Here is a 27,967-nt window from a genome sequence, read left to right as displayed (position 1 = left end):
GTAACATTTTGACCTGAGTGAACTTTGTGTATGAAGTGTCAGAATATGACCCAATTGTACACAAATCAACATTATTAGGCACCCCAATTTTCTTTTAGCAAAAAACTACCAACCAGAGCAATCAGCTCTGATGGAGGCTACAAGCAGCCACTTGTGCTCATGATTCCTGCTTCAGTTGGGCATATGGACAGAGACCTTGCTTTTGCAGTTATGCTCTTAGCTGTTATAAATGGGTCAGCCTCTTTAAAGCACACTGCACCTATTTTGGCATCTAGTGATGCTTAAAACCCAGACAACAATATGCCTCTTCACTCCATTTTCAGGTTACCTGATCTTCAGGTGGTTCCGTGTTGCTTTGTAAGATTGGGGTACTTTAGTAGCATGGATTCTCTGAAACAAAGCTGTAGGATAAAAACACAAATGAAAAGATTTTAAAGTTTGGTATAATTGTTTAAGTGTATTAATATATACAAATATATCAAGATATGAAGGGGGGGATACTCACACTCAGATGTGCTCTGAAGTTTCTAATTCAACCAGATATTGCTGTAGTCTTTTCTGATTTGCGAGGCATTTACTTTACCTTGACAAGTTTCCCATCTTATGGAGCACAGGAAACAGAGAAATAGTTTCACTCTAAAATATGAACATGGCCATTTCAGGGATGGTACTAAAGTACTTGCATTAGTACCCTGTTCATCCATACTGGATTAAAAGGAGGTACACTTCCACACAGATTCCAATCAAATAAATATGCAGAATCAATATTCCCATTTCCCCATTGTAAGACACTGAAAGATGCATTAGGCCTCAGGAAACTTCTCAAGACCACAGCATATCCCCACATCATGCAAGAATTGAAACCAAATTAAGTAAGGCATGGTCCAATTCCTTCGGCCGTGGGGCTCAATGGGTAGCTTCAGGGTTTGAAATTAGCAGGGCGCCTGGTGCATTTTGCGCCTAAAGACTCTCCATTTGTGAGCACCTCAAAAAGTCTGGGTGCCATTTTTTGCACCTGGCTGACACTCAAGGATTACCGAAATGTATGTGCTTTGAAGCCTTGAAGTACATGTTAAGGATAGACAACATTCTTTTAAGGGTGAATGGACATCATTCCGGTGAAAGGGAGTGGTATAGGAAAAAAGATGTTAGGATGTCACTATACCGGCGAGATTTTAAGCAGAACATTGTAACTTACATCCAAAGAACAGTAAGCAGCATTCAACTTATACAACTCACTGTCTCTTGTGCCAGCAATAAGCTACTCCATTAGGAGAACATTCTGGACTGGCATACAATTTGGCACCACAGGAAACCAATTGTACACAAAGGAAAGTGCCTTTCACACACCCTAGAGCCTAGGCCATGGCTGCAGTCAAGCCAATGAGTTTCAGTCTTGCTTTTTTGTGAGCACCAAGTTATTCTGTTCTTTAATTATTTTACAGAGCTCCAGAAAGGCACGTTTAAATACTGGAGACAAGATAAAATATAATCTTGAACAAATCTAGAAAGTGATAGAAGAGTGATAGAAGAGGAGATGCTCTCCCACCATTTCCCAATTTACAAGACTGGCATATTTATGCTGGATATGACAGAATGAATTTACATAATGGAGATCCAAGTGACCGGGGAGGACAGAAAAGGATATTTTCAAAATAAAAAGTCAGCTCTAAATTACACCATATTGTGGCCTTTTAAACTCTAGGAATGGCAGAAAGGTTTCAGCGCTGCACACAATCCTTTGATGGAAATCTCAGGTGCTGTTACTTTAGGTCCTAAAACCTGGATTTGAATATTTTGGAGCTTTATGCTGCTGCTTCCTGCAGTACTCAGCAGGTGTTGGTAGTATAACAGAGATTCTTTATTTTTATTGGAGGAAAGAACCCATGAGAGATTTTTCGGCCACTCCCTTCTGTGTGTGCAATATTCTTTTTCAGGGTTGTGGATTAAGCACTAAATAATGTAAATTGTGGATGCCCTCGGTGGATGCAAAACTCACCAAATTCATTCACTTATCAGTAGCTGAAAGTTTACTGATCAGGCTCCAGTGATAGGACACTCTATATTGTAGTCACATCATTGCCCCACATTTCTTCTTCCTCTCATTCTCTCTTGGCCTACTTCAATCAACAGTGTGTGTGGGCCAAGACATTCAAACTGCGTGTTGCTAAGCACGTCAGTGACTTCCTAAGACAAGTACAGCTGTACCTTGGAAGTCGAACGGAATCGGTTCCAGAAGTCCGTTCAACTTCCAAAACATTTCGAAACCAAAGCTGCGGAAGCCACACTGGACATTCGGCTTCCGGAAATTGTTCGAAAACCGGAACACTCGGTTCCGGGTTTCAATCTTTCAGGAGCCAAGGCTTTTGAGATCCAAGGTATGACTGTACAGCATTCATACACACACCTGTATTGAAGTCACCGAAGGATTCATACACAATACTGCAACCTGGGCTGCAAGAAGCACACATACACCAAGTCAGTAGACTACAACTACCGGTAATGACAAAAGCTAAGAATCTGGTTAAAAGCAACAGCATATTGTGGGATTGTGGGAGAAAGAACATGCCCAATACAAACAAGAGAGCAACTTTTCTATGTGTATTTTGGATACAATATAAAAAATACACTGAACTAATATCCAATGGATTTTTTAAAAAAATATTCTAGTCCAATATCAGCACATCAAAAGCCATACTTGATACAAGTTATTTTTACCACTGTATTACTGTAGTTATGTGTACTACATAGTTTTTAATAGGATATTTTTCTGAACTTATACTGAACAGAATATATAGATGTTTCATGCATGTACCCAAACTTTTGCAACCCCTTGTCCACCACCTACAGTTGCTTCAAAGTAGGATTCAATGTAGTATTAATATCTGCCAATGAAAGGAAACCCCAAAAAGACAACTCCTTTTCCAACAAATGGAAAGCTATCTACTTGCACACAGTGGTATTTAGATCCAGGCCATTATGTCTTGTTTAGCGCAAAACAACACTTGAGTTTGAAAAGTATTTGACAATATCCTTCAAATTTATTGGATGTGTGCTTTGTTTAAACATTACATGATTGCATTACACAACTGATCCAAAATTATGATTGATTTCTCCCTGATCATACCAACTTTGTGGGTAGGTTACCAAATTTTCCAGGTTCTCTTCAAAGTGAACTGAATAAAATGGATGTTTTAAGAAATACAGTAGTGGGCCTTTTACCACACAGCTACATAGTGGCGTGTAGAATAGGATGGTGTTGATTTTTAAGAGATTTGCATATACTAAACGCTTCAGGAAAAGCTACAGGAACAAAGAATGTTTTCTTCTACATACAGCTCTCTTCTGGTTTTTACTTGCATGATTTTTCATACTGTAATGTCCTGAAGCAATTTATTTTGCCTTTTTGCAAGAGCAAAAGCACATATACAAATATTTTTATCCCAAAACACAGTTTAACTTTGATGTTTGATGCTCTCAACACCTTTACCAACAACTCTGTATGCCACAAAAAATATTAACAGTGACCATTTCTGATCCCCAAACTAGCAGCAGCCAACTTGCTAAGAAGCAACACAGATGTGAACCAGACTGCAAAAGAATTGAGAGCTCAAGTTCTTAAACATTTATTTATTATTTTGACAGGTGCAGTAATTTAAATTAAAAATATCAATAGTCATTTGCAGTTCAACTACTTAAATTACTGAATTACTTCTCTAGTAGGATATGAAAATGGTTTTATTAGTACAGCAAATCAGGAATACAGATGTTTGGTTGCATATTTCAAGTTGCTCTGGACAGTTAATAAGCAGATCTGTCTGTTTGTTCAGGAAGTGCTCAGACAGCATGCTGGGGAAGACAATATACAATAACTAGAAAAAAAATTATATTGTAAAAGAAAATACAAGGGTAAATGATAGTAGACAATTTGCCTGTTGTAACTTAATTGGCTTCTATTTTAACATGTGGGGGGGGGGGAATTCATTAAGAAATAAAAGTCTATGTTGTAGCAAAACATTTCATCATTTTCACAACAGTTACTGTGCAAACAGAGAAGGCGCAGAATTTGAAAAAGGAATCAGGTTGCTGAGTTTTGGAGATTGTTCTTGTTAGTATCAGGGCAAAAATTCCACTTTTGTATCCATGTGTTCCATTTTGTATCCATGTGTATCCATGTCCACTTTTGTATCCATGTGTTGATATACAATTGTGTAATAAACCCACATACAGCATCAGTTACAAAAGATGCCTGCATCTTTTTGAAGGGGTAAATGCCAACTTCCACACACACAGCAGGACTTTCCTTTCCTCTGCTCCCCAAATATGTTTTGGAGTGTTGAGAAAACTTCTGGAGGAAATCAGGGCTAAGGAAGGCTTAAGGGGGAAGGAGAGGAAAAAGAAAACCAATTGTGTCTACTGACAGGATGAAGCTGCCACAATCCTCTCTGCCACTAGAACCAGGCAGTATTCTCATGCCATAGAGGTAGATGCAGCCCATGGTGCAACTTTAAAAATTAAGTGAAAACCTTCCCAAGAGCATTTAATGTTTAAATTCTTCTACTGTTTTGTTATTTTAAGGTACTTTAAATTTAGCTTTTATATTACACACAAGCATGCATATGTGTGTATCACCTTGTATACAAGTAATGCAATTCATAACTGGGGACAACAGAAAAGAACAGATTTAACAAATAATTTACAATCTGCATGTTTGGCTTAATGTTTTTCAAGTCTTTTTAGTATTACCCGTGTTTCTCCAAAAATAAGACACCGGCTTATATTTATTTTTCCTCAAAACACACACACTATGGCATATTTTCAGGGGATGTCTTATTTTTTACCTCCTCCTGCCGCGGCCTGCATTGCTGCTGTGCCTATCACTATGTCTTATTTTCGGGGTATGGCTTATATTCCTTGAATGCTTTAAAAAAAAATCCTGCTATGGCTTGTTTTATGACTACGTCTTAAAATAGGGGAAACAGGGTAGAAGTCAAACAAAATATAAGGTCTGCAAAAAGATCATGGGGCAAGTTGGACAAAGGTGGAGTTGCTAATCACTATTCTGCTATCTGGCTAAAAATGAGTTCATCCCCCAAACTAGAAGAATTTTTTAAAAATGATTTCACTTTTTAAAGATCAAAGTGTCTTGTATAATCTAGTTAAAAAAGAAATCTAAACATTTACTAGAAGCACATTAAACTTACTAAAAACAGTATCACAGCTACCTATCAAATAGAATGAGTTAAAGATTTCCTTTTTTTAGTAAAGTAAACCATAAGGGAAAGAAATGATGTATATTTTTGAAAATACAGTCGTACCTTGGAAGTCAAACGGAATCCGTTCTGGAAGTCCGTTCAAGTTCGGAAGTTCATTCAACTTCCAAAACGTTCAGAAACCAAAGCGTGGCTTCTGATTGGCTGCAGGAAGCTCCTGCAGCCAATCGGAAGCTGCGGAAGCCCTGTTGGGCGTTTGGGTTCCAAAGAACATTTGCAAACCAGAACACTCACTTCTGGGTTTGGGGCATTCGGGAGCCAAAATGTCCAAGTACCAAGGTGTTTGGGATCCAAGATACGAGCATACTGCAAATGACACAGCCAGGAGTAGTGTTTTTTAAATAAACCAGATCAAGTCAGCACAACAAGCCAATATTCAGGCTAAGTGCAATTGCTCAAATCCTCCTTCTGGCCCTGCGGGAAGAGACAAGTGTGCAAGCCTGAGGCTCACAGCAGCTCTTTCCTGTTCATGCACATAATTCTAGAACTCTGGTTTAGTATAAGGTGTGAATCAGTTCAATGTGTTCAGTTTCAAGTTATGAATGAAATGCAATTACTTTCTATCTCAGGAAGAAATACTATTTTGCAAAGTAACTAACCCCTGCATCATGGAAAGCTATGAAAACTTGCAGTTAATCCTATACGGTACATATTTACTCACCCACTTTGTTCAATGGGATTTACTTCTCAATATGTGTACATAGGTTTCGCCACTTTGGTCAAGGAAATGGATTTTGCTTAATAGACTTACATGTGTACAGCAAGAAAGCTATTTTGTCTTATCTCTAAGCAGGAAAAAATGCACTGCAAAAAGTACATGGGATGATTCTGTATAAAGGCATTATTTAGCTGCAAACCAACATATTTTATTTGTTATAGTATCTATTGGTATGAAAGCTTTTTCAGGAAGGAAATGAATTTCAGTAAGTGGGCAGTTTTGATTTCTAATCTATTTTTAAAGCCTAGAGCCTTCTCTACCAACCTTTCTCAGGGACTAGCAACCCACGGCAACTAGATACCTGACAAGACACTGAAAAAAGTCACTTCTCTTCAGGTCTCCATACTACTCTGGTTATTGTTTATCTACCAATTTGTAGCAGATATAGCTGCTTTCATCTTCACCTTACTCAGTTTTTTAAAAAACAAGATGCCGAGATTGCAAAAATTTCTACCTATGCTGAGGGTCACCCCTATACGTGCAGCATTTGTGTGTGGCTGAGAGCCAACTACAAGCTCCTCGGCAGCTGCCATTTCAAGTTCTAGATGCCCATAATTCAATGTATATTCTACATGTCTGTACTTGGGATCCACACATAATGAATTCATCATCTGCACAAATCACTAATGACCTTTGTGTAGACTCAGCCCTCAGTGAAGAAAACTAAACCTGATTTCCCTTGCTCTTCCCAGCAGTAGGAAGGTGACTCGGTGATCTGCTGAGGTTGTATTTAAAACTATAATTCTTCTTCACACTAGAACATTGCAGCCCTACAATGTGCAGCAAGATTTTCATTTTCTTTCTTCATTGGTAAGCCGCTTTTCAAACCTTACTGTTGACAGTAATCCAAAGCATTAAGTACCATTACACCTACAGATACTCCAGCTCTCTGGATTGAATAACAATGATATGATTTTATTTTAGAAAACTGCAACATTTGGACTTGACATTTCTTTATCAATTGTTATGCACAATAAGATATTCTCTATGGCTTGCAGCCAACAAATCCAAGTATGCACTCTCATTCTCTCATGGTAGGATCAATCATACTGTAGTAACTTAACATGGAATTGCTGTGAGGACCAACAGAAATCTTGTGTAAATAAATTATTATTTTAGGACTCTTTTCAGTCCAACCAGCTATCAGAATTAGCAAAGCAACCACAATAGCAACACCAGAACTTGCTGAAGTGTGAACATGAGTTTGTGGACTATGTCCTTCCTCTGCAGATTTCCCACTCAACGTCCAATTCTCAACGTTTACTGTATTTTATTTTTTAAATGACTGTCGTCGTCCCCCGTCCCCCCCCCCCAACTGTGTTTTCAGCGGTTCTTATCTTTAGCTGTAAACTGCCTTGAGTCCAGTCAGGGGGAAAAGGTGGAGCATGAATAAGTGCATGTTAATAATCCAATACTGTACAATGATATCCGAATATTCCCCAAACTTGCCTGTGCTACATATACGTAGGGAACTATCTACCATTTGGGGGGGTTATACTTCATGCAAAGTTTCTGGGATTTCGGGCTTTGGAAACTCGAGTAGAGGGGAACGTGCAAGGCCGGCGGATTCGCCTGGTTGGCTTGGTCTGTCTGCGGGGACGAGAGTGAAGGTGCGTGTGAATCAGCGAACTCCCGGGAGACGGCGGGAGAAAAACACGGAAACCGAAACTCCAGCTCTTCACAGCCACTTATCCTCGAGCGACTAAGGGACGACGACTTTCTCCGGCGTGACTCGGCTGAACGTGGACTGCAGACTAAAAGAGCCTTCGCTAGAAAGTCCGCGGGGGTGTTACAGCTTTGAAAATTACGGATCAATCACATGCGATTGGGACAAACTACTGCAAGGCCATATGTAGTCAAAAGCGTGTACTGGGGTGGGTGAGACCGAGGGAAAGCTCACGGCGGGAAAGCATTACGCGCCCTCGCGCGCCTCCCACTCCTAAAGAAAAGCGCCATAGTACCGAGGCCCCTTGCCATTGGCCATCCTCCGCGCCAATCAAACAGTTACACTAAACCACCCGCCCCACAAGCAAATACGGTTTCCCCGTTGGTTAAATCGGCTGCCACTCCACCCTCCGACCCTCAATGGTCTAACCCTCCCAACTGCCTCAACCCTTCGACCTATGAGGCTGTCACTCAGATTCCAGCGCCCCGCCCCCAGAGCGCAAGCCCCGCCCCCTTTCCAACGGTATCTCACAGCACGGACAGGCTCCCAATCATGCCAAAACCACGCCCCCTCCCTCGGAACCACTGGCTCCCGGTAACGCGCCTCCGCCAAGATTGTTTCCCGTGGTCGCTCACCTGGGGAAAGTAACGGGCTCGGAGCGGAAGCAACTTCCCCCTCCCTGGTTTGTAACCCCTCACAGCCGCCGCTTCTGCGCAACGCCCGCCAAAAACCCCGTCCAGTGCGCACGCGTCAGCCCCTCCGCCCCCTTCCCAACCTCACTGCGCCGGCGTGAGGCGCGCGCACTTCTCCTGTCTCCCTTCCTCCCCTCCCCGTTATTCGTCAGAAGCAACACTTTGTGACGCATGCGCAAGGTGTGCAGCGCGCTTCAGCATAGGCTTGCCTCAGAAGCAAGTTGCACATATTAAACTCTCCTCCCGCACCCCAATCCGGCTCGCGCCTTCATCATATCAACCACCAACACAAAAACGCTCAGGAATACCAACTTAATTCCCGCCTCTATTAGAATGAATGAATAAAAAGCTAACCAACCCCCAAAAAGGGTATCCGTTGGTCCCAGCCAATCGCAAGAAACCTGCGTTCCGAACTGCCCAATAAAAGAGAAACTATGCGGTGGAGAAGGACGTCGCCTTGCGACTGGGTATTTGAGGAGTACAGGGCGGGGAATTCCGTCGGAGTCGAAGAGTGACAAAAAATCCAACCAACGGGAAGCCAACAGGGTTAGGGATAACGGAGTAAAAAGGGCGGGGTCACTACAAGAACTTCCAATGGAAGGAGAGCAATCTGGCCATTGTCCAGTGAGAGGCGACGTACCCGAGAAGCCTGCCCAATGAAATGGGGCCAGTGTGGGCGTTGCTAGTGAGGCGGCGGCGCACTCAGTGACTCTGCCCCTTTTCGTCTCGACTTCAGCCAGAGGCAGCGTCGCTTTGTGGGAAAGCCGGGCTAGGCCTTGCCTGTAATTACGCCGCCACCATGTCGAAGTCTGAGGTAAGAGCCCTGATCACGGGCGGTTTAGTTCCATTCTTTCGACCCTCAACCTGTGGCTTTTTTTGTGGAATTATGTTTCCTTTGCCTTTAGGGATCGTCCGATTACGGGTGCGATATGTCTCCTCACGAAGTAAGTCTTAAAAAAATGTATATATTCCCTACCCCCATCCCGGAATTGTTTTATTTCTTTCCCCGTCATTTGCCTCGTCTTCTGCTTCAAGGCCTAATGGTCTCCGGTCGGCCTTCCTTCCTTTGCCGCCTGGCCTCTTCTTCCACTTCTCTTCGGGCTACGCATGCGTGCTAGCTTTCCAGGGCAGGCGCCATGTTTCACAGTGCGTGGCGGTCACCGCTGCTCTTCCCCGACGCTTGGAATGGCTGCGCCTGCGCTCTGCGGGCAAGAGGATTTGCGCGCGCCTGCGCACTTGCCTCGGTTTCTCCCTCCTTGAGTTGCGTGGGGGATGGGAACGTGCGCACACCGCGTGCTCTCCTGCTTTGTCCGCAGTCTCTCCGCCCCCCCCCCGCAAATGTCGCCAACTTTCCCTTGCAACCGTGGATGTCTTTTACGCTTTCGCCCCTGTATCTTGGGTGATAATTTTCTTGGGATTCGTCTACATAATGCATGTTTATAATTCAGTAGGGAGGCCTGCCGTACGTAAGCACGTTACTCCCAAATAGGTACGTAGAACTTGGGGCGCTACTATTAGCGAACAGCTTGAAAATCTTGGCCATTTTAGGGCTACAAAGTTTCTGGCTCTGTCAAGAGACCTAAAATACTACAGTGTTGCCATCCTATAGCTGAAAATAGACTTGCTGCTTTTCTGCCCCCTTTAGGTCCCCCCCTTTTTCTTAGAAATGGATTCGGGTAGGTAGCTTGTATTCTTCGTTAGTAGTGTGTTTATTTGTAGAAGGGCAGATTTAAGTGAAGGAGGAGCAATATTCTCAACAAGACTTTGAAAGCATACTTGTGTGTTATAAAATTAAGCAGAAAAATACATAGCTGATGCATTTCCTATTGCTTTAATACATCATAATGGGTAACTGTAGTATCAGAACAAGAGCAAAATGCAGTCTTTTGTTATTTGGGATATAGTGATTATGTGAAAAATTGACAAATGCAGGGTTGGAGTGTGCCCCTACTCTTGTTGAGAAGCTTTGCTGGCATGTTGATACCAGTTAGGGTGCTAGCAGGGAAATAGATAACAAGTGTGCTAACTCCTCAAGGGATTATTGTGCATTAGTTGTAGGCCTGCTTATCTACATGAAGCTGTAGTTCGATGGGAGAGCCCTGCAGTGCCACCTTCCTTGTTCTATATTTCCCTACTCTTCTCTTTTTCAGTCCCCCAAGGAACCTGAACAGCTACGCAAACTGTTCATTGGCGGCCTAAGTTTCGAGACGACAGATGAAAGCCTTCGCAATCATTTTGAACAATGGGGCACACTTACAGACTGTGTGGTAGGTGTTCATATGGGGATTGGTTTTTAAATTGGGTGGGGACATTTGTTACTTGGTGCTGCAGATGGCATTACCCAAGAAATATGAATGTTTTTGAGCAGGCATCCCCAACTTCGGCCCTCCAGATGTTTTGGGCTACAGTTCCCATCTTCCCCGACTACTGGTCCTGTTAGCTAGGGATCATGGGAGTTGTAGGCCAAAACATGTGGAGGGCCGCAGTTTGGGGGTGCCTGTTTTTGAGTCCTGTAAGAATCATGCATTCCATGACATGCTATGATGTGTATTGTATCCTTAGAACAAAGTGAAGTAATCTGACTTGGCTTCTTTTAACCTAGGTGATGCGAGACCCAAACACTAAGCGCTCCAGGGGCTTTGGATTTGTCACTTACTCAACAGTAGAAGAGGTTGATGCTGCCATGAATGCCAGGCCCCACAAAGTTGATGGGAGAGTTGTTGAACCAAAAAGAGCTGTATCCAGAGAGGTGAGAGCTGCTGTTTGCTGAGCCAAAATGCAGTATTAGTTGCTTGTAGCTGAAGACCATAAACATCGTGCTCTTGTATCTGGTTATCCAGAGCTACAGTTAAAGCAGCTATGATGATACCATTCTCAGTTCACTGATGACCTTTTTTAGTGCAGTGTTTGGTTTATTGGATTTAAATCAGCTTACAGTAGGGAAGGTATGATGTAATTAAAATAATACTTTCAGTACCAGTAGGTCATGGAATATTTAACCTGTTGCATCCTTTTGTTTATTTCAACAATTAAAGTTAATCATGAAAGTCTCTTGGGTGGTGTACAGGTTCCCTGTGTACAGGGTCCCTGTGCATTGCTATATTTTACCTGGCCCTAAGAGCAACTATTCTGTGCTTATTTTGGGTTGGTATTCATGTAATGCTGTAATCCAGTATGTGCTCTGGCCAGTGAGACTTATTTTCCTGGTTCTGAATAAACACAGGATTTGTTTAGTGTGGAACAATTCATGTTTATTTAGAAGTGTCCTCACCCACCCACCCCAAATTCAGTGGTGCATACTTGTGGTGTGCTCCAGCTGGAACTCATGGGAATTGTAGTCTCACAACCTCTAAAGAACACCTCTTGGCTGTCTCTGAAATACTGCACGTAGCCTTGGTGTAAAATACACACCAGTATCATCTTAACCTAAACATGCAGTTGCAGAGCAGTGATTGGGAGAATAAAATGGTAGCTACTGGCTCACAATTGATAATACAAGCCTAACATTGCATTTACCCTGTCTTATTCTAGGACTCTCAAAGGCCTGGAGCCCACTTGACAGTAAAAAAAATCTTTGTTGGGGGAATTAAAGAAGATACAGAAGAGCACCACTTAAGGGACTACTTTGAACAGTATGGCAAAATTGAAGTAATTGAGATAATGACTGACCGTGGCAGTGGCAAGAAGAGGGGGTTTGCCTTTGTTACTTTTGATGACCATGACTCTGTGGACAAAATTGTCAGTAAGTGTATTACTTGAGTTGGTTTGAGTTCCAGTTTTAGAGTTGCAAGGGAAATACTGACAGGAAGGAAAATACTGACAACACTTTGTCTTCTTTATATAGTTCAGAAATACCATACTGTGAATGGGCATAACTGTGAAGTCAGGAAAGCCTTGTCAAAGCAGGAAATGGCCAGTGCCTCATCCAGCCAAAGAGGTAAGTTTTGTGGCTTTGAATGAAATGAACCTAGACTTCTAGTGCCTCTCTGTAGTGCTGAACGTTCTTCTTGTTGTTAGGTCGTAGTAGCTCAGGCAGCTTTGGGAGTGGTCGTGGAGGTGGATTTGGCGGTGGTGAGAACTTCAACCGTGGCAGCAGCTTTGGTGGCCGTGGTAAGGACAATTTTACTGGTTACTTTCAAGATTTAATGTTGACACAAGGGCTTCAACTACTTTAAACCCTTACTTACTCCAAAGACTGCCCAGGGCTCATGTTTTATAACTCTTCCCTAATGGGAAAAGAAACCTTATTTCAGTGTCTAGTCATCGATTCAAATAGATGGAAGTTGCATGTTCATATTTACCTATCTCTCGTGCAGGAGGGGTGTACCAGCCAGAGCATTGGTCTTCAGCTGGTTGGTCAGGAATCCCTACTAGGTTTTAGCTTGGTTTGAGGTGGGCTGTAACATCAGCTTAACTACCATGCCACAAGAAATAAAGGAGCAATGCCCCAGTGCAGCTTGGTGGTGGTGGTTGTTTTTAAGGTATAAGAACTCACAGAGAAGACATATTCTTGGACCTCTTTTTTCTGGTTGAGGATTTGCAGGCATAACTTGCTTAACTTATCTAGAAAGATAGCAAGAGAAATGGTTGAAATTAAGCTTTCTTCATCGACTGCTTTGAATGTGTTTATAATAGCTATATTTTAATAAATCACCCAAGTCATCTTAATGACCTGATCCCGGTGCTAACAGTAGTGCTCTTTCTCAGGAGGGTTTGGCAGTCGCAGTGGCGGAGGTGGTGGTGGTGGCGGCGGCTATGGAGGCAGCGGAGATGGCTACAATGGGTTTGGCAACGATGGTAAGTTTGCATCAACTGTGCTTTGAGGATGGAAATATTTCCAAAGTGGCTTACAAATTAAACTGAAAGGCACTTAACATCAAAAGACTATTATCAAAACCCAGCAGCCTAACTGGACCCCCCCCCCCCAATGACAGCTGGCAATGGATAAACCTGTGGTTGGGGGGCAGGTAGTCTTTGATAGCTTTCCCAGCTTCCCTTCCTCTTCTGTTTCTTTACCGTAATGTGGAATAAGGAAATTGGCCACATCACTGTTTGCTTTTCAAGTTCTTAAAGATACTTTCCCCACACGTGCTATGAACAAGAACATTTCCTCTTCTTAAAGGCTATGGCGGTAGTGGCCCCGGATACTCTGGAGGAAGCAGAGGTTATGGCAGCAGTGGCAGCTACGACGGCTATAACAATGGAGGTGGCGGCTTTGGTGGCGGCAGTGGTGGTAAGTGTTACGTTTGGGTGGTAAAATAATCAGCTGCATGCACAGTGCGGAACCTTACTTTGGTTTTGACAAATTCCCAGTGTGGTCTTGGCATTAAATTTCAGATTTGCTTCAGTACCTGTTGCCATATGGAAAATCCTCTACATTTTCACTTAATTAAAATAGTAGCAACTAGAATAATAGACGCAGAATTGTAAAGTTGGAAGGCACCCAGAAGGCCATGTAATCAACCCCCTGCAATGCAGGAATATGCAGGTGGCCACTAAGGGGATCGAACATGTGATCTTGGTATTATCAGCATCAAACTAACCAACTGAGCTAACTGGCATGCTTCAAGGCAAAGAGACATAAAGATGATCCTGTCAAAAGGACTAAATAAAAAATATCTATTAGTGTCAATCCTTGTATAGTTCAATATTGCCTTTTATGACTGCAGTGAGTATAAGCTTTAAAAGTCTTGATGCACGCATCAGACTGCTTTGCTTAACTGAACTTTTTGTGTTGGTAGCAGGGGATCTTTATGCTTTGATTTTTATTTTTTTAAATAAGGCACTTTTTGAATGCAGTAGCTTAAATAAAAAAGACCACCTAGGGTAAACAATGTAATTCTGCATTTTGCAAAACTGTCTCTGGAGAAAATAAGCAGTATGTATATCTTCATGTGATGCTGGGTATAAAATAGACAGGAGTGGCAAATTGTTCCTAGTTTGGTAGATGCAAGTAACTTGTTGAAATCATTGCTTCTTACAGGAAGCAGCTTTGGAGGCGGTGGAAGCTACAATGACTTTGGCAGTTACAACAACCAGTCTTCAAACTTTGGGCCCATGAAAGGAGGAAACTTTGGAGGCAGGAGCTCTGGGCCATATGGTGGAAGTGGGGGTAGGCTTCTTTAAACTGCAGTAAAGTTGAACCGCATGAACTTCTGTTTTGTTCCTTGATCACAGGGATTGGGGGGGGGGGAGTCTACCTAGTAGGACACTAGAGGCTAATTCCTACCTTGCTGCTCCTGTTCTTGACCATATGCACCTCTCCTAGTTTTTGCTACTCAATCTCTTTTACTAATTTATAGTGATTACTCATCCCTTCCAAGCAATATATTCCCTGTTTCCTTTGGTAACTCCAACTTCAGAGGCCAAATTTTTTTTTCTTATTCCTCTGAGCCACCATTTGCTATTTCTGAAAATGCAACTTTGATTATTTCAGGTGGCTACGGTGGCTCTGGTAGTGGCAGTAGCTATGGCGGCGGAAGGCGGTTTTAATTCCTAGGTAAGAATCTTCCTTTTAACCATTGTAGAAATATGCAGTGCTGATGAAATTTAATTGTAACTCTTAATTTAGCTGAGCAAAGCTATTGTAGTTTAAGCTTACTTGGACTAAAATACAGATGTTAAAAGCTAATATATGGATTGGCAGTCGGTGGGAAGAAGCTTGCTATTGGATTGTAGCTTTGAGTCTCAAATGTGTTTAGATTAACAACTTTATTCCATATTATTCAACAGGAAACAAAGCTTAGCAGGAGAGGAGAGCCAGAGAAGTGACAGGGAAGCTACAGGTTACCACAGTTGTGAACTCAGCCAAACACAGTTGTGGCAGGGTAGAACTGCCTCATGAAGACATGTGTTAGACAAGCGCTTGTTTGCAAACATCAGGACTGTATTTGTGACTATCTGTAACAGGATATTTTAGTTTTTGTGTTCTGTGGAAAGTGCAAAGCATTCCAACAAGGGTTTTATGTAGATTATTATTTTTTCCCACACCCATGCTGTTGATTGCTAACTGTAATAGACTGATCATGACGCTGAATAAATGTGTCTTTTTTCAAATGTGCCGTGTATAAGTTAAGTTTCACTGTAAGCCAATATGTACTGGTTTTAGCTGCATAGTTGCTGTGCAGGCTTAGTTTAAAAGGTGTCAGTGCCTGTTGACAGGTGCCCTATAATGCTGTGTCAAAGACCAAATAGCAGTGCTGCCCACAATTGCAATGGCAGTATGAGCACCTGCCATCGAACCCTTGAAATGGCACTTTGGACTCAATAGTAATATACTGGGATATGCAGTTCGAAAGCACTTCAAAGTGCAAGTAGATAAATAGGTACCGCTACAGCGGGAAGGTAAACGGCATTTCTGTGTGCTGCTCTTGTTCGCCAGAAGCGGCTTTGTCATGCTGGCCACATGATCTGGAAGCTGTACGCCGGGTCCCTTGGCCAATAACGCGAGATGAGCGCCGCAACCCCAGAGTCGGTCACGACTGGACCTAATGGTCAGGGGTACCTTTACCTTTATCTTGCTGTGATACTTGTGAAATCCAGCTGGTTCTGGATTGCCACAGATACGCTACCAGTACCAACCCTGCTAAATGTTTGGGGTTGGTCTGTGAAATACTACGATTATTAAGAAGGTATTGAGCATCCAAGTTGAGTTCTTTATTAAATAGCTAGACAACAGAATTACCGTATATTAGTTTGTGTATGTTGGGCAAAAGCTTTTAAAAGCCGTAGATCTGGGTAAAGACTCCACAGTTGTGTGGTCTCTGTCTTTATGGTTGATTAGAATTTTTGACTGGAAGCAGTTGTGTTTAAAATAGTGCTGTGAAAGTGAACCAACAGTACAAGGATTTCCACATGTAACAACTCTCTTCTCCCCTTCCCCTACCCAAATCTGCTCAAAAACCCTTGAACAGATGAGGATTACTGTTGTGAAATGGAAATACTTGTGCTGATGGGATGCAACATTGCAGCATATAAAAGAAATGAGTCTGAACGTTCTTGCTGGGTTAATAAACAAACCTTTCCTGATTAGAATGCAGGAAAACTCCATAGGGCCATTGGTTAATGCTGGTGCCTAAGAAAAGCAGTGCATATGTGAAACTGGTATACTAGGCAGCTCCCCAACAAGGCTCCTCCAGTTTCCTGGCCTTGTCTAGGAAGAGCAGCTCTTTTCTGTCAGTTTTAATGCTTTTAAATTCTTTGGATTAATAAAGTAAAGCTAAATTAGGCTCTATCAGCATTAAACGTTTAAAGCAGCATCATGCCACTTTAATAGTCATGGCTTCCCCCAAATCATCCTGGGTCTGTAGTTGGTTAGGGGATTGCACCCCTAACAAATGGCAGTTCCTATGATTCTTCGGGGGAAATAATGACGTAAAGTGGGATGGTACTGCTTTACATGGTATAGTGCAGATGGGGCCTTAGTCTTGTGGGTATTGGAGACACTACTTGTCTGCTTAAAGCACTTTGGTAGCTTCATTATTCCTACATCTCCTAATCTGAGTGGGACAGCCAATAAGTTCTGTCTGTCATAGTGGCTTAGATGCACTGGAACTCTGCAGCCCATTTTTGGGATAGTCTGTATTTTGTTTTTTGAAGAAACAGTTCCAGGCATTTCTCCCTCCCCAGTGCAGATGACAGAATATTGGCCTCTTGGCTGTAATGATTTAAACTGCTTTCTGGTCTACCTTTCCATTCTGTGAGGTGGAGCTAAAACTGCACTTAAAAGTGGACGGTGGGAGGGTTTGTATAGAGCAGGTTTTCCCAATATTGGTTTCCAGCTGTTTTTTTATTACAACTATCAACCTTAGCTAGCAGGACCAGTGGCCAACGATGATGGGCATTGTAGTCCACAAACAGCTGGAGACCTGTTTGGGAAACCCTAGTATATTGGTCCAATTAATCTTCACTGAGACATGAGCACACCTTAAGGATTTCCATCCTAGCCTCTTGTTGAAATAAGACCAATTTTAACTTGTGCTTAAACTTTTTCTAAAGCTGCAATGGTGTTTGTATATATATCATTTTGTGTGACTGGTGAATGGCTTAATTTAGAATGCAAAACTGATATAGTCCTGATGGGTTTTTACGTGGCTGAGTTTGCAATAGCAGGAGGATCCTTATTCTGTTGAGGGAGACAAGACCTCAGGATTCACGAAGTAATGCTCGGTTTTGGCATGATAGCATAACCACAACAGAGGAGAGCACGCCAGGATCCGAAAACTAAGTAGCTTTACAAAATCCGGGAGGCTTGCAGATGGTTGAGCTACTAGGAACGGCTAGCAAGCATAGCTCCGAATGGCTTCCAGCTCAGACGCTACTACAGCTGAGAGTAGACACGTGTTGAGTCGAGTGGAAAGATAAGCCAGGTGCAGGCTTCTGCTGACTAGAAAAGAGTGCTCAGTGACCACCGGAAGGAGGCAGACGAGAGTAAGGATCCTTGCTCTTAGGACTAGCAGTCAGACGCAGAAGGAAGGAAAGGTTATATTACTGTACTGGTAGGTAAGAACAGATTTTACTTATGTCCTATACAGTTTTGTTATCCTGCTAAACTTTTCTCAGAGGCTGAGTTTACCTTGTAAATACTAGTTCAGCTACTTAAATTTTCCCAGTGCTGTAAAATAAGCATTAGATGGGTAGAACATATTGACTTGCATATTTTTTATATAAAAAAAATTAGTCACAACGTGGGTGATGAAATGTATTTAATGAAAGCACTGCCTCTTATCTCGTCCTTGGGTAGCCTTGTGGACTTATAAAAGCATAGTACCACAATGCACTGGCTATACTGCTGTAAATGCAGACTACTTTGGGGGGGGAGGGGACTCTCATGCAAAGTACCTGTTAAATGTAATAGGGTGACGTATTGAGTATTTTAACACAACTTCCTTTTTATAGGAGAAGAGCTGTCCAGTGCTAAAACACACCTGCTCCAATAGAAATGGACTAGGATGTCCCTGGATCTCCTCTTCTGTTTAAAAGGTAAAACCAGCCAATCCTAAGAAGGTGGGTGAGGCAGGATGTGGTGAAGTGACTGGGCACAATAAAGTACTGTACAAGAAGCACTTGATAATTAGCTGTAGGATAGAATCATAGAATTGTTGGAAGGGACCCAAGGATCATCTAGTCCAGGCATAGGCAAACTCGGCCCTTCAGATGTTTTGAGACTACAATACCCATCATCCCTAGCTAACAGGACCAGTGGTCAGGGATGATGGGAATTGTAGTCCAAAAACATCTGGAGGGCCAAATTTGCCTATGCCTGATCTAGTCCAACCCCCTGCAATGAAGGAATATGCCAGGTAGCTGCTATGAGGAATGAACCTATAACCTTGACATTATGAGCACCACACAAAGAGGGCCAGATTTGATAAAGCGAAGGGTCGTGAGGTTGTTGAGGTGTTTTTTTTTAGGATTTTGCCCCAGGAAATAAACTGCCACGGGCCGGATTAAACCGACCGGCGGGCCAGATTAGGCCCACAAAAACATGCCTGCTCTTAATCAACTGGGCTAACTTTCAATGGACTCCAGTATTTTGTTTTGTTTCTAGATTGATAGGCAGGTACTAGGCTGCATCTAGGAATGAAGAGAAATACTAATGTGTGTTCGAATGTTACCTGTGTTTCATCCTTGGTTCTTTTCTTGCAGGACTCTTCAACTTCACATACCACAAAGCTTTCCAAGAAAGTTTAAATGGCTACTGGGTAGCTGTATACATAAACTATTCATGTGAATAGCCGTTAAGTCAGGCATGTCAAACATGCGGCCCTCCAGATGTTTTGGCCTACAACTCCCATGATCCCTAGCTAGCAGGACCAGTGGTTGGGGAAGATGGGAATTGTAGTCCAAAACATCTGGAGGGCCGCAAGTTTGACATGCCTGCGTTAAGTAATTATTGTTGTAGCAACTGGGTTGCATTTTCAGAGTTGTCAACATCTAAGGCACTAGTGAATTCCATAATATTCTGTCACAGCCTTCTTGGCCTTCATAGAAAAAGAGGGTTGAGCTCCACTTCATCGTGCACTTTTCATTGCAGAATTTATTGAAGTAGACCTACAATTATGTCTTCAGATTTCAACTGCTCAACACCTACAATTTCTCCCATAAATAAAATGATTGGAGCCAAAAAAAAACCATCTCAATAAAATGGGCAATATTTGTATTTAACGTTGTTGTTTTTCCAGCAAGGACAGACACAGATAACTCAGTTAAGGCACTCTGCTCCTTACACAGCACACAAATAGCTTTGTTGAGATCATCCTGCTTCCCTGAAATACATTGGGTGTCTGTATTTGCTCTAGCGGCTAGTTGCTCTGGGTTTGTCAAACACAACCGCCCCACAAACCTTTCATGCACAAAACCAAAATGACTTAAAATACTGATGCTGCAATGCAAAGGGAAATGCAACATGAGGCACGATTTAACCAAACGAGTTTATTCTGTAGAAAGATTTAAGTGCAACTTATGTACACATTGTGAGTGGCCCTGCTGCTTTGCAGGCCAGATGTATTTTGATGCCACAGTCCTCTCTTGCACAAGTGTGTTCTGCCCAACACCCTGGTACACTTATTCTGAGGGATGCAGGTGGCCTGCATTTCTGGAAAGCAGCATGCATTTTAAGAGACCACATTATGCTGTCGATTTCCATGGGTAAAGAGCAAGGGATTGATGATCTGTCAGAGCTAGTGCAAGCCTGTCCCACATGCTGGTGTAGCTTTTACAGAGGCTTAGAACTTATTGAGACACAAGCTAGCCTCCCTGTTAAAACTCAGGTTTGTAATAGTTGGCTAAAACAATTTTGTACCGCGCCTCAACAATCTGGAAGCAACAGTAAGATCCCAGGGCAGCATCTGGGTCTTAAAAGCCTCTGCTCTTTCCTGAGCCTTACTTAGTCAAGTATGCTTGCATAATTTATTCTAGCAGAACATAGGTCATAGAACCAGTTTTGGTTCCTTCATGCAGTTTTTTGTGGAAGGGTTCACTAACTTCCTTTTGTCTTATGATTTCTATACACAGGTCTGAGGGTTTTTGGGGGGGGGGTCTTTACACTTTCTGCAGGAAAACCTGCTGTTCACCACTGAATCGGAACAAGTATCAATTGGATTTTCTGTGGATTGATGTTTGTTCTGATTCAGCAGTAAACAGTGGGTTTCCTGAGGAAAGTGGCAGAGCAAACGGAAAACATTGGATTTGTATAAGGACAAGTGGGAAAAATTGTGGGAGGGGGGGCACTGTGGATGAGCCCTCGGCCTTCAAACGCCTGAAGTGGTGCTTATAGCCAACAGCAAGCATAGTTCCACAAAATGTGGGGGAAACGGGAATCTCTGTGCTCTTAATGGAGCACCACTATGGCTAATTCTGAAAAGATTGCAAGCTGCCTCATTTTTTATTGAATGTTCAGATAGGTTGAAATTTTGTGACTTTTTTTTTTTACTTACCTCCCCTACCCCCGATCTTAGTATTCTGCACTGGAGGGTATGCCAACCCCCTTTGAGAAACACTGGATTCAACTCCAGAGCCAATAAGTAAATTTAAGAAACACACCCTCTGCTAGACTCTCAATTCCCAACACCTGTGGCCATTGGGCATGCTTCCTGAGCTTAGTGTGAGCTGAAGTCCATCATCTGGAATACCTTATGTTTCCCATCACGTTTCTAAAGACCTTGTAGTTTCAGAAGACCAGGAAGGCAGGCTGGGTGGAGAAATCTGTAGGTATTGTTGATCGGCCTTGTGCAAGCACTAATGTCTAGCAAGCACTAATCCTGCCCATAATGTCCCCTTTTACAGAAATACCTGAGAACATGCAGTGTTCATTTACCTTGCCACAAATACAATTCTGATCAGAATTCAATCTAACGCCACCATACAGATCTTTTTTCAGTCTTTGTGCTGCATGCCAGCGGGTGGATGGAGGCAGGGGCAAAAGTAGGAGGAACAGTGAATGCAAGTTTGCTTTTGCACGGTAGAATCGGGACACAGGGGTCATCTAGTCCAACGCCCTTGCCAGTAGGCAAATTTCACACACAATGCAACCTTTCCACTGAGGTAAGCAATAATTCTTGGGCATGTTTCATTGAGGCAACACTTGAGGTATAAAGCATGAGGCTGTGCGTGAGGAGTTCAGAAGGCCATATAAAGAGGCTTGGAGAAGAATTTGGTTGGTCCTTGGCTTGAGGTTCCCCACTCCCTGCCACAATGGTCTGGGAATACAGTCGTAGCCTGGTTGCCAAACAGAATGTGTTTCGGGAGTCTGGCAGCCGATTTTGCTTCCGAAAACTGGAACACACACACACACACCCGGTTCTCGATTGTTTGGTTGCCGAAACTGCAGCTAAGCCGTTTGAGATCCAAGGTACGACTGTACTGCCTTCAGTAAACAATCTCTGGGAAAGACTAACCTTAGAAATGGTGTGTGGATTAAGCAAATAATGTCAAGCTAACAAAAATGATTACCACAGTTTGGCTAGACCTGTTTCCCTCTTCCCCATTCTGTAACTCGGTTGTGTGTTTAAAGAATGGCTTAGATACAGTCATAAGCACTTTTAAGTTCAGAAGCAATGGGATTTGTTCGGTTACAAATATGTATATGCGTCCATTTGCCATGTGGCTTGCAATAGACTGTGTTCCTCTATTGGTAGTCTCAAAGCCTGAGGTGGAGGCTCCTTGAAAACAGTAGAGGGTTGCTTATTTTGGGTCAAGTGGGTCTATTCAATCCCTGCACTTTCTCCCACCAGAATCTGCTCTGTTCAGTCAGTGGGGTTGTCTGGGTGGTTGCTTTGCGGTACCAGGAAGACTCCGCCATCTGCAGCGAGCTGCAGCACATACTCTTCAGGGGAGTAAGTGTTGCCAGCTTCATCACGCAACATGCAAAAGACCTGGTGGTAGAGAGCTCCCAGCTTCTGCTTGGTGAGCGCCAGGGTCCTGTTAAACTCTCCTCGGTCCCGTAGCAGCCGCTGCCGCTCGCAGCTCAGCTCCTCCAGCTCCCGCTCTAAGTGAACCAGTGTCTCTAGCTTGCGCTTGCGGCAATTCTGAGCTGCCACTTTGTTCTTGCCGCGCCGGCGGATGTCTCTGATCAGAGCCAGCTGAGGCTCGCTCAGCGGGAAGCGTGTCACCAGCTCGTTGAAGTCGTCCACGGGCAGGTTGATGATCTTCTCGACTGGGAAGGGGATATTCATGGCAAGGGCCCGCCGCTCGTCCCGGCTGCCAACAAGCTCCCCACGTGGGCTCCGCCCTTTCTCCAGAGAATGTTCCAGGGGTGGGTTGGCGCAGGGCACCTCTGGCACAGGAGGCAACATTGGGTAGGGTAGTGCGTGGTCCATGGGGTACAGTGGCGCATACTCTGCCCTCTCCAGCCCCTCTGCCTCTAGGGACTCTGCATCGCTGTAGTTAAGGGACAAGCCAGAGTCTGATTCCAAGTCCTCTTGGGGCTTGCAAGGGCCTTGTGGCCCATAACAACTGGCCAAGTCCCTCTCCAACACCATCCCTGGCGCCCCTTTACATTCGCCCAGAATGGCAGGTCCGGGAGGCTCAAGGGAGGAGGAGATCAGCATGCCGGTGTAGCTGTAGACAGTGCAAGGGCCTGGCAGAGTTTCTGGGAAGGGGCGCTCGTATGGTGGAGCAGGATGGCTGTAGGAAATCGAACCGTCCCCCATCTCTGTGCACGGCCCATAGCTGGGCGGTGGCACCATTGGTTGTGCATGACCGCATAAGGCAGGGTCATAGCAGCTTTCAGCTGGCATCTCAAGGCCCTGCAGGGATGAGAGAGAGAGAGGTGCTGAGCACAGGCTTAAAAGTTCACACAGATTTCCCTGCATACAAGGGTGTAGAGCAGGGGTCAGCAAACATTTTCAGCAGGGGGCCGGTCCACTGTCCCTCAGACCTTGTGGGGGCCGGACTATCTTTTGGAAAAAAATATGAACGAATTCCTATGCCCCACAAATAACCCAGAGATGCATTATAAATAAAAGGACACATTCTACTCATGTAAAAACACCAGGCAGGCCCCACAAATAACCCAGAGATGTATTTTAAATAAAAGGACACATTCTACTCATGTAAAAAAATACTGATTCCCGGACTGTCCGTGGGCCTGATTTAGAAGGCGATTGGGCCACATCCGGCCCCCAGGCCTTAGTTTGGGGACCCCTGGTGTAGAGTCACACCTGAGGCTTAGGAGGAGGGAGACACCAATCAAGATCCAGGACAGGGGTCAGCAAACATTTTCAGCAGGGGGCCGGTCCACTGTCCCTCAGACCATGTGGGGGAGGCGGACTATTATTGGGGGGGGGGGAATTGATGAATTCCTATGCCCCACAAATAACCCAGAGATGCATTTTAAATAAAAGCACACATTCTACTCATGTAAAAACACACTGATTCCTGGACTGTCTGTGGGCTGGATTTAGAAGGTGGTTGGGCCAGATCCGGCCCCTGGGCCTTAGTTTGCCTACCTATGATCCAGAGATTCAGAAAGCAGAACTTAGAACCCAGGAATTCTGGCTCTTGTTCTAAGCTGTTTCCTGACTGCTGATCCAACTTCCATGCAAATGAACTCCTGTTCCCCCTCTCGGTGTAACTCCTTCGATTCCACACACCTTCCCGTTCCTTTTCCAATAGAGGCCTCAGTAGGTAGCAGCTTTCTCTTAACAATTTGCTCTCCCTAGCCATCTGTTTGCCCAGCACGTTGCTCTTTGATGACTAAATAGGTGGTGTTCCAGTCTGAGCATCCCTCAGTCACAACCCTCACCTACTCATTGGCACGGCCTTCTGCTGCATAGCATGCTATGCAGGGGCGGAAGAGGAGCGAAGGAGCCCCTGCACAGGTGCCTACCTGGCAGAGATGGATGGGTTGATAGCATTCCCCCTAAGAACAAAAGGGTGATTCATCTCATCAGACAGATCCCGCATTGTGCACCGTTCCTCCCCACCTTGCATCTCCCTGGGGGTCAGGTGCTGAATGGGGCAGTGTTGGGAGAGTCACCGTGAAGGAGGCAACTGTGTGCAATGGATACCTGCCACTCTGCAACTGACTTGGTCCACGCCTCTGTGGAGGACCTAAACCCCCATGCAGAGCTGCAACGCTGTCTAGGGTGATATATGCTCCTCCTTCCTCTCCCTAACAGCTCCTTCTTTTGCATGTTAGCTCCCAAGGAAACTCCACGTAGGTCAACGGGACCTGCTCCCAGGCAAATGCGGAGAGGACTGCCATCTTTGCTTCAGCAAAAAGTTTTCTTAGCAATTTTAAAAAAAGGAATGACAAAGTTGGACATGCTGTTGATTTTCTCCCTGGACACAGTGTTTAGGAGCTGGGCTGTCAGGCTCATGCAAGACATGGGAGGATTTCAATCTTGCATTTGTTATAAGAAAAAAAAACTGCTCTTTTTCCTTATGGGGTACCCAAGAGCCCATATAGAGTCCTCATTTTAGGTTCTCTATCGGTAGGAGAAAATAACAGGCCAACCAGAGAATAATGAGAAGCTAGGCAGCTAGTAAGCCTGATCTTTATTAAAGCTGTTGTAACAGGGTGCTCCACACACACAGAGGGGGGGGGAGAGACCTTGAGCACTGGCGGGCAAGCAGCCTTTCTCAACCTTGGGTCCCCAGATGTTTTTGGCCTACAACTCCCATCATCCCTGACCACTGGTCCTGTGAGCTAGAGATCATGGGAGTTGTAGGCCAGAAACATCTGGGGACCCAAGGTTGAGAAACACTGCTAGACTTTTTAAATTAAACATCATACATACATCACAGAAGGGGTGTAGCCCAAGACCACCACCACCCCAAATACATCATACATACATCACAGAAGGGGTGGTCTAAAACAGAATCCAGAGTGTGTTGTTTATCTCCTGTCTGGCAAGTTACCTGAATGCATTATCTGGGTTTTGGCCACTCTTGTTATTATAACTACTTAATTCCTGAATCTAGGTCACAGGTGACAGCCAGGCTCACACCCTGTTCCTATCTTGAATGTGCCCTTAAGACAGGATTTGTGAGGACAGGATTTGTGAGGAAAGAGACAATGGGGAGGTTTCCCACTTTGACCTTGCAGAGAAATATTTGAGGTCAATTTGTTCAGGACCTTTTCTGTGGGGTTTCAGACATGTGGTTTATATATACAGTTATTAACTTGTGTGTGTGAGAGAGAGAGACCTTAAAATTATTATAACACATTCTTCTGAGGTTTTGCAAAAGTAAAAATGATGATAAAAGGAAGGCAGCTTCCCCCACCTCGAAGCAGCAGGGATGAGTGATGGAAAAGGAGGAGGGGGAGTAGAGTGGAATGCCCTCCTTGAAGGGAATGGCTGGAGTCCTTTTAGGGGGCAAGGAAACACTGCAGATATTCCTTGGTGGTTTAACTTGCTAGTTTTAATCTCTAATACTAAAGCTGTGTATGACAGTGCTTCCATCTCCTCCCAAAGCTCTTTGCTAGCCTGTGCAGAAGAAAGACAAACAGGAAACAGAGAGGGATGGGGAGGAGCCCTGTGGCCTTTCCCCTGGGGGTGGAGGGCTGCCCCTGCCCAAACGCCACAACCTCCTAGGATAAGGTTACCAGACGTCCCCGTTTCCCAGGGACAGTCCCCGGATTTACAAACCAGTCCCCATACAAAATCCATTGAAATTGAAAAGTGTCCCCGGATTCATTGAAAAATAATAATCTGGTAACCTTAAAACTAAGGGACCCAGGTGGCGCTGTGGTTAAACCACTGAGCCTAGGGCTTGCTGATCAGAAGGTCGGCGGTTCGAATCCCTGTGATGGGGTGAGCTCCCGTTGCTTGGTCCCAGCTCCTGCCAACCTAGCAGTTCGAAAGCACGTCAAAATGCAAGTAGATAAAGGTAAACGGCGTTTCCATGTGCTGCTCTGGTTTGCCAGAAGCGGCTTTGTCATGCTGGCCACATGACCTGGAAGCTATACGCCGGCTCCCTCGGCCAATAATGCGAGATGAGTGCGCAACCCCAGAGTCGGTCATGACTGGACCTAATGGTCAGGGGTCCCTTTACCCTTTACCTAACCTTAAAACTGCAGCAAAGGAAAAGCATCTCTCAATGCGTAACTGTTAAGGGCTATTGTGACACCAGCAGCCAATCCCATCTCTGCCCTCTCTGTTATGTCACAGAACTTGAACACTGGTGGGGGGGCTTGCAAAATGTTCACAGTACTTTCCATACTGTCTCTCAAGTAGCACTACCGCCCTCTTAAGGTAAGCCAGTATGATCATCCCCCTATTGTAGGCGAGTTGTGCACATATCTCCTTTGGTGTCTCTGAAATAATATAAATGAGCTGCACAGCATCCAGAGTGCAGAGGAAAAGCCTGAACGTCACCCCACGTCACCTGTTGGAACCTTGAAGAGCTGCATCTGACTATGATTGATTGCTGCAGGATCTAGGAAATCTGGTTGCCCTGCCTTGCATCTTGGAGGAACTGCCTATACGAACCCAGTGACTCCAAATTTTGACTAATTCTAACCTATTTACTGGGACGCAGGTGGCGCTGTGGTGTAAACCACTGAGCCTTGGGTTTGCTGATCGGAAGGTTGGCGGTTTGAATCCCTGTGATGGGGTGAGCTCCCCTTGTTCGGTCCCAGGTCCTGCCCACCTAGCAGTTCGAAAGCACGTCAAAAGTGCAAGTAGATAAATAGGTACCGCTCCAGCGGGAAGGCAAACGTCTTTTCCGTGCGCTACTCTGGTTTTGCCAGAAGTGGCTTAGTCATGCCTGTGGACAAACGCCTGTGGACAAACGTCAGCTCACTCAGCCAGTAAAGCGAGATGAGCGCCGCAACCCAGAGTTGTTTGCGACTGGAGAATCGGGGATCCTTTACCATTTTTTACTCTGGTGCATATACTTTAGCATAAGTAATAGCAATTTATGTGTGTTGTATCTGTCAAGAAATCCTTGCTTGCTTGTCATGTATCTCTTGCCAGTTATTCCAATTCATAGGATAACATTTAAGGTGTCTAGCAATGAAAGGTATTGGGGGGGACTCAAGGTTTGATTTCCATTGGAGATGGCCCATCTCTCTGTGTGCCAGTGAATGTCTGTCACCTTTCCAAGTCTTCTGAAAGGGGTCCCCTGTTCAGCTGAGAAATGTGACATTGGCTCTCATTGGTCAGAAGGACCCAGGTGCCACCAAATCCAATTCGGGCTCAGAGAGTCCTTTAAAAACTACTTCTGGCCCAGAGATGGAAGGAAGACAAAGTCACAACCAGAGAAGAATGGCTGATAAAGATGATGGATTACGTCGAAATGGGGAAAGTGACCAGGAAGATCAGAAATCAAGAAGAAAGAAATTTTACTAAGGAATGGGGGGAAATTATAATTTATCTTGGAGAACACTGTAAACAACTAAAAACTTTGGCAGGACTGTAACAAAACTTGTAAGAAAACAAGAACTGTGGGAAAACAGGGATTTTTAAGAAAAAGGAGAATTTGATAAGATGCAGTTGAAAAAAGGAATGTTGACGGAACTCATGGAGGAGCGGAGGTAAGTCCAAGAGAATCCTTTGTATGTATTATTATGATTATTATTTGAATATAAATATAAACTGTAAAAACCAATAAAAAATTGGAAAAAGAGAGTCGTTTTAAAAAAGGCTGCCCTGTGCAGCATTGTCCCATC

The 27,967-nt window shown here is 44.1% G+C and overlaps 3 protein-coding genes across 7 annotated transcripts in view; 1 reads left to right on the top strand and 2 right to left on the bottom strand.

Moving 5' to 3' along the window:
* Positions 1-8,838, bottom strand: part of CBX5 (chromobox 5) — a 45,131-nt gene extending 36,293 nt beyond the window's left edge. Inside the window, exons 1-2 of one of the 4 annotated variants that reach the window (XM_088661296.1) lie at positions 8,293-8,396; positions 329-401 (exon numbers count right to left, since the gene is read on the bottom strand). The gene's annotated coding sequence lies outside the window, so the exon portion shown is untranslated. Of the gene's footprint in view, positions 1-328; positions 402-505; positions 2,353-8,292; positions 8,476-8,707 lie in introns of those variants that run through there. The other 3 variants (XM_088661297.1, XM_035100099.3, XM_035100072.3) reach the window with 3 other exon arrangements.
* Positions 8,839-9,078: 240 nt separating this feature from the next.
* HNRNPA1 (heterogeneous nuclear ribonucleoprotein A1) lies at positions 9,079-15,405 on the top strand. 2 transcript variants are annotated; one of them, XM_035100049.3, is made up of 12 exons: positions 9,079-9,163; positions 9,255-9,293; positions 10,500-10,616; positions 10,952-11,098; positions 11,881-12,091; positions 12,194-12,286; positions 12,367-12,459; positions 13,057-13,146; positions 13,472-13,582; positions 14,333-14,461; positions 14,786-14,848; positions 15,082-15,405. In XM_035100049.3, exons 1-11 carry the CDS (start codon positions 9,149-9,151, stop codon positions 14,839-14,841), a joined length of 1,101 nt encoding a protein of 366 aa, XP_034955940.1. In that variant the 5' UTR covers positions 9,079-9,148; the 3' UTR covers positions 14,842-14,848; positions 15,082-15,405. The 2 variants fall into 2 exon arrangements, with proteins under 2 accessions (XP_034955940.1, XP_034955950.1); XM_035100059.3 differs by lacking the exon at positions 9,255-9,293.
* Positions 15,406-20,719: 5,314 nt separating this feature from the next.
* Positions 20,720-27,967, bottom strand: part of NFE2 (nuclear factor, erythroid 2) — a 30,884-nt gene continuing 23,636 nt past the window's right edge. The window contains exon 4 of the mRNA XM_035100036.3: positions 20,720-23,096. Within this exon, the coding sequence (XP_034955927.1) occupies positions 22,095-23,096 (1,002 nt within the window). The 3' untranslated portion in view covers positions 20,720-22,094. The remainder of the gene's footprint in view (positions 23,097-27,967) is intronic.

The sequence above is a fragment of the Zootoca vivipara genome, chromosome 2, assembly GCF_965207765.1.
Source record: "Zootoca vivipara chromosome 2, rZooViv2.hap1.1, whole genome shotgun sequence".
In the NCBI taxonomy this organism is placed as follows: domain Eukaryota; kingdom Metazoa; phylum Chordata; class Lepidosauria; order Squamata; family Lacertidae; genus Zootoca; species Zootoca vivipara.
The sequence above is the reverse complement of the archived record's forward strand: the minus strand, read 5'-3'. Positions and strand labels throughout refer to the sequence as shown.